At 42.6% G+C, this 12,175-nt stretch overlaps 2 protein-coding genes across 16 annotated transcripts in view; one reads left to right on the top strand and one right to left on the bottom strand.

The window, feature by feature from the left end:
* Positions 1–9,364, bottom strand: part of GANC (glucosidase alpha, neutral C) — a 41,817-nt gene extending 32,453 nt beyond the window's left edge. Inside the window, exons 1-5 of one of the 3 annotated variants that reach the window (XM_008169894.4) lie at positions 9,206–9,364; positions 5,121–5,183; positions 3,529–3,637; positions 1,709–1,836; positions 958–1,140 (exon numbers count right to left, since the gene is read on the bottom strand). In XM_008169894.4, coding sequence (XP_008168116.1) covers positions 958–1,140; positions 1,709–1,836; positions 3,529–3,637; positions 5,121–5,183; positions 9,206–9,234 — 512 coding nt within the window. In that variant the 5' untranslated portion in view covers positions 9,235–9,364. Of the gene's footprint in view, positions 1–957; positions 1,141–1,708; positions 1,837–3,528; positions 3,638–5,120; positions 5,184–9,205 lie in introns of those variants that run through there. The other 2 variants (XM_008169895.4, XM_065595359.1) reach the window with 2 other exon arrangements.
* Positions 9,365–11,101: 1,737 nt separating this feature from the next.
* The window catches only part of TMEM87A (transmembrane protein 87A), a 29,773-nt gene continuing 28,699 nt past the window's right edge, over positions 11,102–12,175 (top strand). For 5 of the 13 annotated variants that reach the window (XM_065593039.1, XM_065593040.1, XM_005284609.5 and 2 more), the window contains exon 1: positions 11,518–11,717. In XM_065593039.1, the coding sequence (XP_065449111.1) occupies positions 11,667–11,717 (51 nt within the window). In that variant the 5' untranslated portion in view covers positions 11,518–11,666. Of the gene's footprint in view, positions 11,387–11,500; positions 11,718–12,175 lie in introns of those variants that run through there. The other 8 variants (XM_065593037.1, XM_065593038.1, XM_008169896.4 and 5 more) reach the window with 7 other exon arrangements.

Consider the following 12,175-nt stretch of genomic DNA (forward strand, 5'->3'; position numbering starts at 1 on the left):
ACACTATGACTGAAAAATTTCTCACTTTCTCATTTTTACTGTATAATTATAAAATAAATCAATTGGAATATAAATTTTGTACTTACATTTCAGTGTATAGTATGTAGCAGAGGTGGCCAAACTTACTAACCCTCTGAGCCGAATACAACAATCTTCAAAAAACTGACAGCCGGGCCGGGCCTGCTGGGGCTCGGGGCTTCTGCCCTGTGGTGGGGTGGTGGGGCTCGGGGCTTCTGCCCTGCGGGATCGGGGGGGTCTCGGGGCTTCAGCCCCACAACAGGTGCCTCCTGCGGGGCTGAAGCCCCAAGAGCCCCCTCCCTGCTGGGCAGAAGCCCTGAGCCTCACCACAGGTCAGAAGCGCCAAGCTCCCCCCAAACAGTCTGGTAGGTGAAGAATGGGCGGGGGAGGTTGTGGGGGGCTCCAAGAACCGTACTTTTACGCAGAGCCGCAGTTTGGCCAACCCTGGTATATAGAGCAGTATAAACAAGTCATTGTCTGTATGAAATTTTAGTTTGTACTGATTTCGCGAGTGCTTTTCATGTAGCCTGTAATAAAACTAGGCAAATATCAAGATCAGCTGATGTACCCCCGGAAGACCTTTACGTACCCCAAGGGTACACATACCCCTGGTTGAGAACCACTACTCTAGTTGAGTGAGCAAAGGGAGAACCCAGGCTTCAATATTTGGGGTGCCCTCAATCAGCTAGAGGATGGATGTGTCCTCACAGGATCAAATTCTGTCCTGACTTCAGTGGGGTCTCGCAGGGAGTAAGTCAGAGCAGAGTCTGTCCTTAGTTGTTGTGCTGGTACTTTTCTGAATGTCAGAGCCAAGAGTATTGCATGTAGATAGTAGCATTACAAATGGTGGCACTGCATATTTTTGCTGATCTGAATTCTTGTTGGTTTATTTTCAGCAGCATCACAAACACTGCACTGTGGGATATGGAGATTTCACACCTGTTTTGGGGTGGCGGTTGTAGATGCTCAAAGTACAACAGGCCATTGGTGTTCACGCTCAGTACGGTCTCACCCTTGGACTCTAGTTCTATCTGGAATGGATTTGCTGTGATATGAAGCTTGCGGTCCTCACTGGCACATGTCAGTACCAGAATACCTGCCTCCTTCTGGGCTATAGAGAGCCTGGCAAATAAAAAAAAAAAAAGATAATGGATTTCCATAGGTTTTAGATAATTGTAGATAAACAAAAAATTAGACAAATTAGACAAAAGATAATTTAAGGATAATTGTGTAACAAAGCCAAATCTTGAAACTGCTATTGAAGCAAAACTCCATTCTCTTAAATAACTGTGGGTTCTGAATAAGCACTAAGGACTCCTGGATCTGGCCCACAGACTGAACAGTGCAATAGCTGGCTACAAAGTTTCCTTCAACATTCTCAATAGTTTTTATTTTCTCAATACAACTAGACTACACATTAGGTCAAAATGATGCATACTAAGGTCTCTAGCCCACTTTCTGGCTGGCTCATATAGTTACAGGTTTCACATATGAGGCTATATCATCTTTCTCAATGTGCAACATTTATCCTTAGGCACAAATTCACCTTCATAAGCCAATTACTTTTTTTCTATTCCTATAAGTTCCTGATATTCATGAGGGTAAATACAATTGTACTCAAATGAGAGGGACGAGAACACACAGTTGAGGGGAAAGGAGTTAAGAGACTATATCACCTTCCAGAGCTTACCTCTGAGTGGTAGGTTCTTTTATGAGAACATCAGGGACTTCATACCTTGATTTGAGAGGAGATACCTCATTAATTTTAAGCCTGAAAATGTTGCCTTCTATTGCATAAATTTCCACTAGGAGAGGAACCTGGGAATAAACAAACAGGTACAGTAGCAGCTAGTGCTACACTGTGATAAAGGCATCGATTTATATTTTGATTTAGAAATTCTGGATCTCATATCATCAGACATTTATTTTTTGAAAAAAATCTATGTCTGCCTTCTGATCCAGCATAGTTTAGTAGGCCCAAAACTGCACACAGTCACTATGCATTTGAATTTTCACCAGATAGGTCTATTTCACTGTTTTTAAGAAACAAATTTTCTTAGTTTGTAAGTGAAACTGGACTGAATTTTTTACAAACAGCCAAGCTGAAGGCTTTGTTTAGCATTTTGCAGGAAATTGCCACTATTGTCTCCACCAATACCAACAACAGCCAGAGCACTAGTGTCAGGGCCGGCTCCAGAGTTTTGGCTGCCCCAAGCTGCCAAAAAAAAAAAAAAAAAGCCGCAATCGCGATCTGCGGCAGCAATTCGGCAGAAGGTCCTTCACTCCGAGCGGGAGTGAGGGACCGTCTGCCGAATTGCCGCCAAATAGCTGGATCGGCCGCCCCTCTCTGGAGTGGCCGTCCCAAGCACCTGCTTGCCAAGCTGGTGCCTGGAGCCGGCCCTGACTAGTGTCGACAAGGCTCGAGGCTCAGTCGTTGAGAACTGCTGTAGGCAGGGTTAGGTGACATGGTGTTAAAAATGTCAAGGCCCTATCTACAGTAGTACTCCCAGTGGTGCTTATACTGTTAGAGCTGCACAGTGGGAAATTAAAAAAAAAAAAAAGGTTGTAGAATTACCTACCCAGTAGGTCTATAACTGGTCTTTGTAAACTTGGTAATTCAGAGGTATGTAAAGTGGAGTGTAAGCCACATAACTATCTCACCCCAAATAACTCCTTTTTTCCTCACCGTGTAGTGTCTGCTACATGCAGGAACATTGAAGATCTTCACAATGGCATTCCTCCTCCCCTCCCTCCCCCCCCCCCCTTTTCTAGGATGGAGGAACGTCACTGTCATTCCTTCTATCAGACTGTAGGGATTCTTGTAAGGCTGTTCCTCACCCTAACAGCTTACAATGCTAACTTAATAGACTAGACTTATGCTCCTATTAGTGTGAGATGCTGAATTTGGCTGATCCTGGATCTTTTGTATAGGAAATCACTAGAACCATGAGATAGCAATTGTCTTTGCTCATTTAACTTCCTTATTTGTAAAATTTTGAGAAGGAAAACTTTCCAGACAAAATGTTATAGGATGCAAAATTATTATTTTGAAAACTACAGGAGTTTTCATTATAGCTAAAGTTTTTCAATTGGCATGCACTACAACACACAAAGGAAATCACCTTGCTCTCATTCCATTTGGGCAGACTTGAATTTGTTATTTTGGAATGGGGGAGAAAGCCCTAAATCTAAAAAACCTTTTTCAGGTAAAAAGACATCTGTTTAGGTTTTTTGTATTGTCACTGAAACTAAAAAAAAAAATATTTAATATCTTTAAATGAGCCTCTCTTTATATTCATATAAATTATCTGTAAAATAAAGGACATCTTTGTGATGATAATATTTTGCATTATATCACAGAACTACCTACATCCAAGGATCTCAAATGACTACAAATGTGGGCAAATATTATCAGTCTCATTTTAAAGAGAGTCAGTAGAGAAAGGACTCAGTTTCCCAATTCACACTCTCATCTTTTACCATTGCCTCCCTTAGTGTGCGAGATCTTACCTTATTCTTCTCATTAATTATTTGGAGTTTGACACTATCATTGCATAATGTAACCGAATCCAACAATGCTTGATACAAGGACTTCCCAGGATGCAGAAGTTTCTGACGCCTGCAAAGACAGAGAATTGTTGTTGGCCTCTATAAATGTCATGGTTTACATGATGTTAGGGAATACTACATTAAATAGGAATTGTTTACTGAGTAAACTCTCTCTTGCATTTTTCATATACTTGCTATTTTTCATTATGTTAAGACATTATTATTAATTATTTATAGCACCTGGAAGCCCTGACCAGGACTAAGTTCGGGCTGTGTCAGGTGCCATATAAAGATAAATAAAGACATGGTTCCTGTCCTGAAAAGTTTATAAAATATATCATGTGTATGAGTTACAAAAGGGAGTTTTTTGAGTTCATAATCACTAAAAATATCAGTACAACTGTTTTTGCAATAATAGGGTTAACCCAAGTGCCCTGGCCAAATTCCAAGTTAGGCAATCATATTCTGCCTCCTTAACTTCCTCCTGAAGACAGTTTAAAATGGATAAAGTTTACTTCACTTCCTGTCATATTCCTGGCTTCAGATACCCTGGTAAATAGCTACTGCATTGCACTGGTGGGTGAAGCAATTCCCTTGTGTGTATGTATGCATGATTTATCTGTATTTTGTATAGATTAGAATACTATGGAGAAATATAGACTCATTTAAAAATGGTGTCTTTAAAAGCATAACCGAGAGGGGACCTAACATAAAAACTACTAATCAAGAAAAGCTATCCTGCTGTGCATAATTAGGCCTTTAGGATGGAATTTGCTGCAGAAGACAAACAAACATGTAAGATTAAAACCTTGTGAGATGTGTAATTGACTAATTGGTACAACTGCTTTTCTCCACATAAAATCAGATAATAGTTGGAAAATGTATTCCAGGTAGATATAGGAGAAGGGACTGTTTATATTTGGAGTAATTTCATCAGAATAATAGGGCATGGAGTTCAGGTTTGATGTTAAATTATGGCTATAGTTCAGGTTCAGCACCACTGAAATCCTCTGAGTTAGTCTTGTAAAACTTTGGCCCCAAAGGGCAGAAATCTCAGGAGAACAATTGATCTCTGTGAGATTTCTGCCATTTTGGGCCACAGAAGAACAATAACCAGAAAACAACCTCCTACAGTCTTATCCAAATGTAAATAGTATAGGTGCTTGTTAAGATATAGAGATTCAAATTCAGATTTTTCTGGAATTTTGGGGGAGTACGAGATGATGCTGCATTTGAGATTTCAGTCTGACCCCATTTCTATTTAGAATATACTAATTATTTCCAAAAATGGTATTGCTGTTGAGTGGAAAGTTCTCCTTTAAAGTCGTATTCATTCTCAAACTTTGTGTATTCTTTGGTTGCTTTAAACTAAGGTATGGTTATGAACTGTAATTTATTTTTTGTTTTAACTTCAATATTGTTGGCTTTAAAAAAAACAACAACAACACCTCCCTTATTTAGAATCCTTGTTATAGATGTCCATGTAATATAATGAAATAAATCAATCATGCTGTGTGTGAAAAATACACTTAGGTTGGAGCCCACATCCTTACCTGTAGAAAGCAATGTGGTTGCAGTTCTTAAAGTTGCTTTTGTCCACAGCCTCATCTTGAACACTAAAGAAAACAGATCGTTTAAGAAGTCTGTTTTCTAAACACCTGCTAAATGATCATATAATGACAGCCCCTGCACAAGAGCAGGGAGGATTAAAGAAATTGCTTACAGTTTACATAGCACTGAAATGCAAAGAGTATTGGAACTGAACCACTTTGAGCTTTCGTACTGAAATAAATGAATTATTCTTATGGTTTTGAGTACTAAATGATTTCCATTTAATACCTTGATATTTAGACAAAAATCATTAAATCAGTGACTAAAAGAGCTGACTATTAGCACAAATAACTACTTGGGGGTCCTGCAATTTGAGGTGAGTTGTCCTACAGCAGTCTCAGTGACTCAGTTCATGGTCCACTTCTAGAGGTGGGAATGGAGAGGGAGAAACTCAGAAATGCCTTCTCTTGCCTCCCCTACAGCTGGCAGCGTGAGGGCAGTGCTGGCTATGCCTGTTGAAGAGATGTAATAAATTCTACTGCTCAGCCATTGTGTGCTTCCCCATTATCTCCGGAAGTAATTATTCTTCCCAAAGGCATAGTGGGTCTGATCCTAGTAGGTACTGAGCACATGCAACTCTCACTCACAGATGATCAACCCTTTTAAGAACAGGCCAAAAGTTTCCAGATAACACAACTTGGGTTGTGAGAGTCAGCCCTCTAAAGTATCATAGCTGAGCCCAAAGAATTCAGAAAAATAGATGCTAGTAATTAAGTACTGTGCTTTAATTAATGGCTAATTAATAAATAAATACCTATGTTATCCAGAGGAAAATAAGGCCAGTAGTTCTGACCATTCTAAAAACAGAAGTGCCTTACATCTTCCAACAGATTTTGATCTCATTTGTTGTCAATATGTAATAACTGCCACTTATAAAACATACATTCAACAAATTCAGCTAGGTGTGGGGGAGGGATAGCTCAGTGGTTTGAGGATTGGCCTGCTAAACCCAGCGTTATGAGTTCAATCCTTGAGGGGACCACTTAGGGATCTGAGGCAAAATCAGTACTTGGTCCTGCTAGTGAAGGTAGGGGCCTAGACTCAATGACCTTTCAGGCTCCCTTCCAGTTCTATGAGATAGGTATAGCTCCTTTTATTTATTTATTTATATTTTATTTCTGAAAAATGTCAGCTCAATGCATAGCAGTGGTCAAAAAGACTAACAGAATCCTAGGAGATATTAGGAAAGGGATAGAAAATAAGACAGAAAATATCATAATGCTTAGGGTTACTTAACTTAAAAAAGAGACAATTAAGGGGGAATATGACCGAGGTCTATGAATAGTGTGGAAAAAAGTAGAGTTATTTTCCTTTTCCACAGTATAAAAATCAGGGGTCACCTGACAAAAAAAGTAGGCAGCAGGTTTAATACAAATAGGAGGAAGTATTTTTTCATGCAATGCACAATTAACCTGTGGAACTCATTGACATATGATGTTGTGATGGCCAAAAGTATAACTGGGTTCAAAAAATAATTAGATTAATTCAAGGAGAATAGGTCCATCAATGGCTATTAGCCAAGATGGTCAGGGATGCAACCACATACTCGAGATGAGCCTAAATCTCTGACTGCCAGAAGCTGGGAGGGGAAAACAGGGATGAATCACTTCAACTGCCCTGTTCTGTACACTCCCCTGGAAACTCAAGTAATAGCCACTGCTAGAGAAAGGATACTAGGCTAAATGGACCATTGGTCTGACTCAGGATGGCCGTGCTTATATATGCAACATATAAAATTGCAGATAGATGCAATATATGCAACTATGGCCTGATCATAAACAATATTATAGTCAATTCATATATTGTATCAGTGGGGACCATTATGCTCAAGTCTGACCTACTACATAATATAGGCCAGAGAACTACAAGTGATTCCTGAATCAAGCCCTAACTGCTGGTTGAAATAAACAAATACAATGGCAAATGTATTAATTAATCTGTATCTTTATAGAGAGAGTTGACAGTGACCCCTGTATTTAGGCTGCTTAAAATGTTTCATTATAAAAGTTTCTTTTGACCTTTTTTTGAGAAGTTTGAACACGTCCATTTTTTGCAGTAGTCTTTGGATTTCCACAGGGAGAGAAACCTCGGGGTAGAGAAGTGCTTTTTCTTTGTCCCATTATGATTGGGTGTATTAATGCCGTACCGGCCCAGCAGGGATTAACCACTCACCGGGGGCTCAAGAGGCCACTCTTCCTCACCCTTGCTGAGCATGCTCCAGCTGGTCACAGGGTATAAAAGGAAGCAGCTCAGCTCAGTATGGCCTGCCTGAGGAGGTGAGTGGATGCAGGCCGTGAGCGCCTGCTGGGAAGTCCCCAGACTGCAGAGGCTGAACACACTAAGTCCACTGCAGGACCCCAATCAACTGGAGACAGGTGGCTACTGCCCCTGGGGGAATTGCTGGAGCTAGAATCCAGGGTAGGAAGTGGCCCAGGGAGTCTGTTTGTTGAGATAGGAGTCTGAATCTGAAATCAGGACTACTGGTTCTACAGGGCCCTGGGTCGGACTCGGCAGAGTAGGGTGGGCCTGGGTCCCCCTACCCTTTCCAGCACCTACTATGGGTTATGGCAGCTGCCTGAGGGATTAAGCGCTATTGCCAGATACACTTAATACAGGGTGCTAGTACCTGAGATTATGGCCCTGGACAACTGACTTTGGCTGCTAGGCTTTGCCTCCCAGAAGGTGAAGGGCTGCAGTCTCTGAGAGGGGGCAAGGGCCCTCCCTCCTCTAGGGTCTGATGCTCCATGACAGCCATGAAATATTCAGGCTTTGCTGAGATATAAACTTTAGAAAATCACCATTTCTCTTCTCTTGCTCTCATTCCTCAGGAAAATTCTGGCAGCATGTCAAAATAACACAAACATTCTAAAGTGCCAGGCTCATGCCACCACCAAAGCAGTTGGGGCAGCACATACTGTACTGGAAATTAAATCTCTAGGATCTGCCTCAGCAGCTGTAGTAGGGGTGTGGGGAAAGAGCTTGGCCTAGGATCCCCCCATTCACACCCCCTGCAGACTCAGCAAATGGCCCCAACAGTCCAGCTTCTCCACCTCTGGAGCTGGGGGTGGCAGAAAAACTAGCTGCTCTTCTTCCAAACACTTCCAGGCCTGGCAGGTGGTTCAAGCAGCCCATCTCCTTTCTGCCAAGAAGTCATCTTCTGCTGCCAGCTATTGTAGGACTAGATTCACAAAGGGATTCCGGGATGTAACTGCTTCTTTGGGTGCCTAAATCCAAAATTTAGGCACCACTGACCACCAAGCAGCTGCCACCTAAACCTGTAGGGGCCTAAATTTCTGCTTGTGGGCATACATAAAACTGCCTGTGTCCTGACACAGCAGAGCTGCTCAGCACCCTAGCTCACGCCTAAACCCCAGCAGGCTTCTCAAACTAGACTTTCCCGACTTATCTCCCTGTGGAGCCAGATCCAGTAGGCATGCTCAGAGCACTCTTAACCAGGGCCGGCTCCAGCATTTCTGCTGCCCCAAGCAAAAAAAAAAAAAAAGCTGCGGCAGGTCCTTCGCTCCTAGAAGGAGTGAGGGACCTGTCGTCCCAGAATTGCCACAGGTGCCGCCCCTCTCCCTTAGATTATAAACTACTGGGGCAAGGGCTGTACCATTCTGTGTGTCAATTCCATGAAAGTAGACCAATTTGGTCACCAAACATACTTTATACATATTCAATATATTTAGACATCAACATGGAAAAAGGTAGGTTTTTACAAATCTGAGTGTCAAGTTATTTCTCATTATGTTGTTTGCTAATAATGTTTGCCTGCTATTTTCAGTGCCTTCTCAATATTATTCTGTAAATATTTGACCCATAACTTTTCTTATTGTATGTTAAAGGAACGATGTCCTCAAATGATGACAGCCATTAAGTCTGCAAAGTAAAATTGAAAATGAGGAAAGAGTGTGCTGGAAGAAAAAGTGCCTTTCTCTCCCCTCCCTCCCTTCCTTCCTCCCCAGGCAAGCACTATCCTGTCAGCTCAGATGTGTAGGTAGCAATTGCACAATTATTTGTGTTTTACCTGCTTTCTTCTTCCTTAGCTGGTTCCATTAAACTCAGTGTTTTTTGAACTACAGTGCTCTGATCTGATCTCTGTCTGTCGGTAAATGTCTCCTCACCTTCACTACTGATCCTGCAGTACCAATCACAGAGGGAAGCCTTCAGCCAATGACAATCTTTGACTCCACAGTCTCTGAAAGGATTCTGGGAAATTGAGTTCTTCTTTAGTCAGCAGTTCATCTGAATGCCAATTTGCTTGTAAAGATTAACTGCAAATGACAGTATGGCATGACAGGTTTATTAGTGTGGTGCCCAGAGAACTGCTATCAGGGATGGGATCGAGAAGGTATTTAGAAAACAAACAGCTGGCAAACATCTACAAGCCTGCATTTTTTATTTAAGTGCTGGCAGCATCACCAGATTTGCAGCTGACAATCCTATGGGCAAACCCACAATTTATTTATAGAGCAATTTCACTAGAGGCAAATTTTTCCTGCCTGCCCTAGAGGTCCCTCCTTTACAGTCAGATGGGAATTCAGTTCACATGATCAGCCAGTTATTAGTATCTCTGCTGTGATTACCAGTGAGTTCCATATTTGGTGGTAGTTCTTATAATGTGAAAAGAAGAACAGGAGTACTTGTGGCACCTTAGAGACTAACAAATTTATTAGAGCATAAGCTTTCGTGGACTACAGCCCACTTCTTCGGATGCATAGTCCACGAAAGCTTATGCTCTAATAAATTTGTTAGTCTCTAAGGTGCCACAAGTACTCCTGTTCTTCTTTTTGCGGATACAGACTAACACGTCTGTTACTCTGAAACCTGTCTTATAATGTGGTCACTTGTTTACCAGGAAATGGACTGTGTCCCTTCCAACAACTCATTTCATATAAGCCACCAAACCTCTTTCAGAGTGTAACAAGTTTGATCATCACTGACCTGGGTTAGACTCAGTTCCCTGGATCAGGTTTATACTTTAAAAAAGAAAATGTGGTGGTGATTGGCAAATTTCTCCCACCTTTTAATGGTTTGACTGACTCCTGTGACAGTTTCTAATGTAGTCAAAAGCCTCATAATGGGATTAGACTTCAGCTCCTCACTCTAAGACAACTAAAACTGCAATCCTTACTCTTCTGGAGACCATTTTCTGTAAACGGACCTGCATATGGAGATTTCATATTTTAACTTCTTATTAAGCTTTGTTCTTCTTTGTAAAGTAGAAAACCAGGCACTGTTTAGTGAAATCTAATAAAAGTAAATAAATATGCAACAAAATGGTGTCAATGCTGTGCCCCAATACAATCTGAAAGAGGCTTCAATGGCTGGGAAAGTATGATGATAAAATCTGCCCAACCTATTTTTAGTTTGTGTGGTTGGACTAACTTTTGCATCGCCTCATCATGTGCCACAATTAGATGAAAGTGACAGTCTATAGCACAATGTTCATCCTTTTTACAAAACTATGATACATTTTGTACAAGACATGCATTGCGAGGTATCAGTTGAAAACTCACAATCTGCTGTGCATTATTGTCCTGATAAAATATGTGTATCAGCATTGTATGCAGCGTTATAAGATTCTTATTCCTAGGGAAATTCTGTGCCTAAAAATTCTACACACATGATTTTAAACTTCTGCATGTTTTATGTCAAAATAACACTATATCATCATGCCAGTTTCAATTATTTGGATAATTTATTTCAAAATACCTGTCAGCAAGTATGTCTGTAACAATTTAGACACCTGCTGGGATATAGTAACTATTATCATGGTGGGACAGGACCAATACAAATTGATGTCACGACATCACTAGGATGATGCAACACTGCTTGTGCGCCCCTGGCGGGGATGCAACAAGATGATGTCACCTCAGCACATCAACACAACCTGCTCCAAGAGTGATAGCATCCCTCTGCCTCGCAAGGTTGTGATGACGCATGAATACTACGTGAGCGAGAAGCTCGTCCCCCGTTCCCCTCCCCGACGCCGGCGGCAGTGACACGACCCAGCAGCCACGCCCTGCCGTCCAGGCGTGGAAGGGGCGAGGCCAGCTCAGCGCTCACTCGCTGCTGCAGGATGGCTGCTCCGCGGCGCTGGTGGCGGCGACTCCGCTTGATGCCGGTGGCGGCCCTGCTGCTGCTGCTGCTCCCGGGCCCGGCCGGCGCCGCCCAGCACTCCAAGTGGCGGCTGCCGGTGCCCATGGTGAGTGCGGGCCGGGGGGTCGCTCCATCCCGGATCCCGGGGGCGGGGCAGATCCGGGACGCGGAGGCTGGGGGACGGGACGTTGCCCCGCCCTATCCCCGGGCGGGAGGGGGCTGCGGTGCGGCGGGCCCCGGCGCAGGGAGAGGCGGAGGTGTCGCTGGGGTGTCGCGGCGAAGCGCCGCCAAGGTGGCCGTGGGCTGACGCCGGCCCGCCCGGGGCAGCGTGTGCGCGGAGCTGTCTGCTCGTTTGCTCGCTGCACTATTGGTTTTTTTCCTGGGGCATGAGAGTCTTGCCATTGTCTTTGCTCAGTAATATGGTCCTAGACTTAAAGGTGACCTTCAGAAGGGAACAAAGTTGGGCTTGTTGGGCCCCTTTTTCTTTCGATTTGTGTAGAAGGGCCGAAAACTTAGATTTATTTATTTTTGGCCCCTCCTGTTTTGCATTTGTATAGTCCAGAAGACACTCCGCTTGCCTTTGGTGCTAGTGAAATGACCTCAAAAGAGTCTAGAAAATGAAAACTGCATTTGAGAGGAGGAAGGCTTTCTTATCAGACTGCTAAACTGTGTTTTATACCTGTTTAACATTAGTGATTAAAAGCTCTTGGTGAAAGGACTTCTCTTTTAAAGAATCAGCTTCTCTCCACTGTCAGCCAAGCTGTGAAAACTAACAGTTCACATCCTCTGAGAAATCCTTGAGGTCTTCCAGCAAAATTAGAGAGGATCACAGCTCCTGTTAGGTTTAGGGCTAAAACTCTTTTAAAAAAAAAAACCAAAATCTAGACCTTTTGTA

Source organism: Chrysemys picta, chromosome 4 (genome assembly GCF_011386835.1).
Source record: "Chrysemys picta bellii isolate R12L10 chromosome 4, ASM1138683v2, whole genome shotgun sequence".
Classification (NCBI taxonomy): Eukaryota; Metazoa; Chordata; order Testudines; family Emydidae; genus Chrysemys; species Chrysemys picta.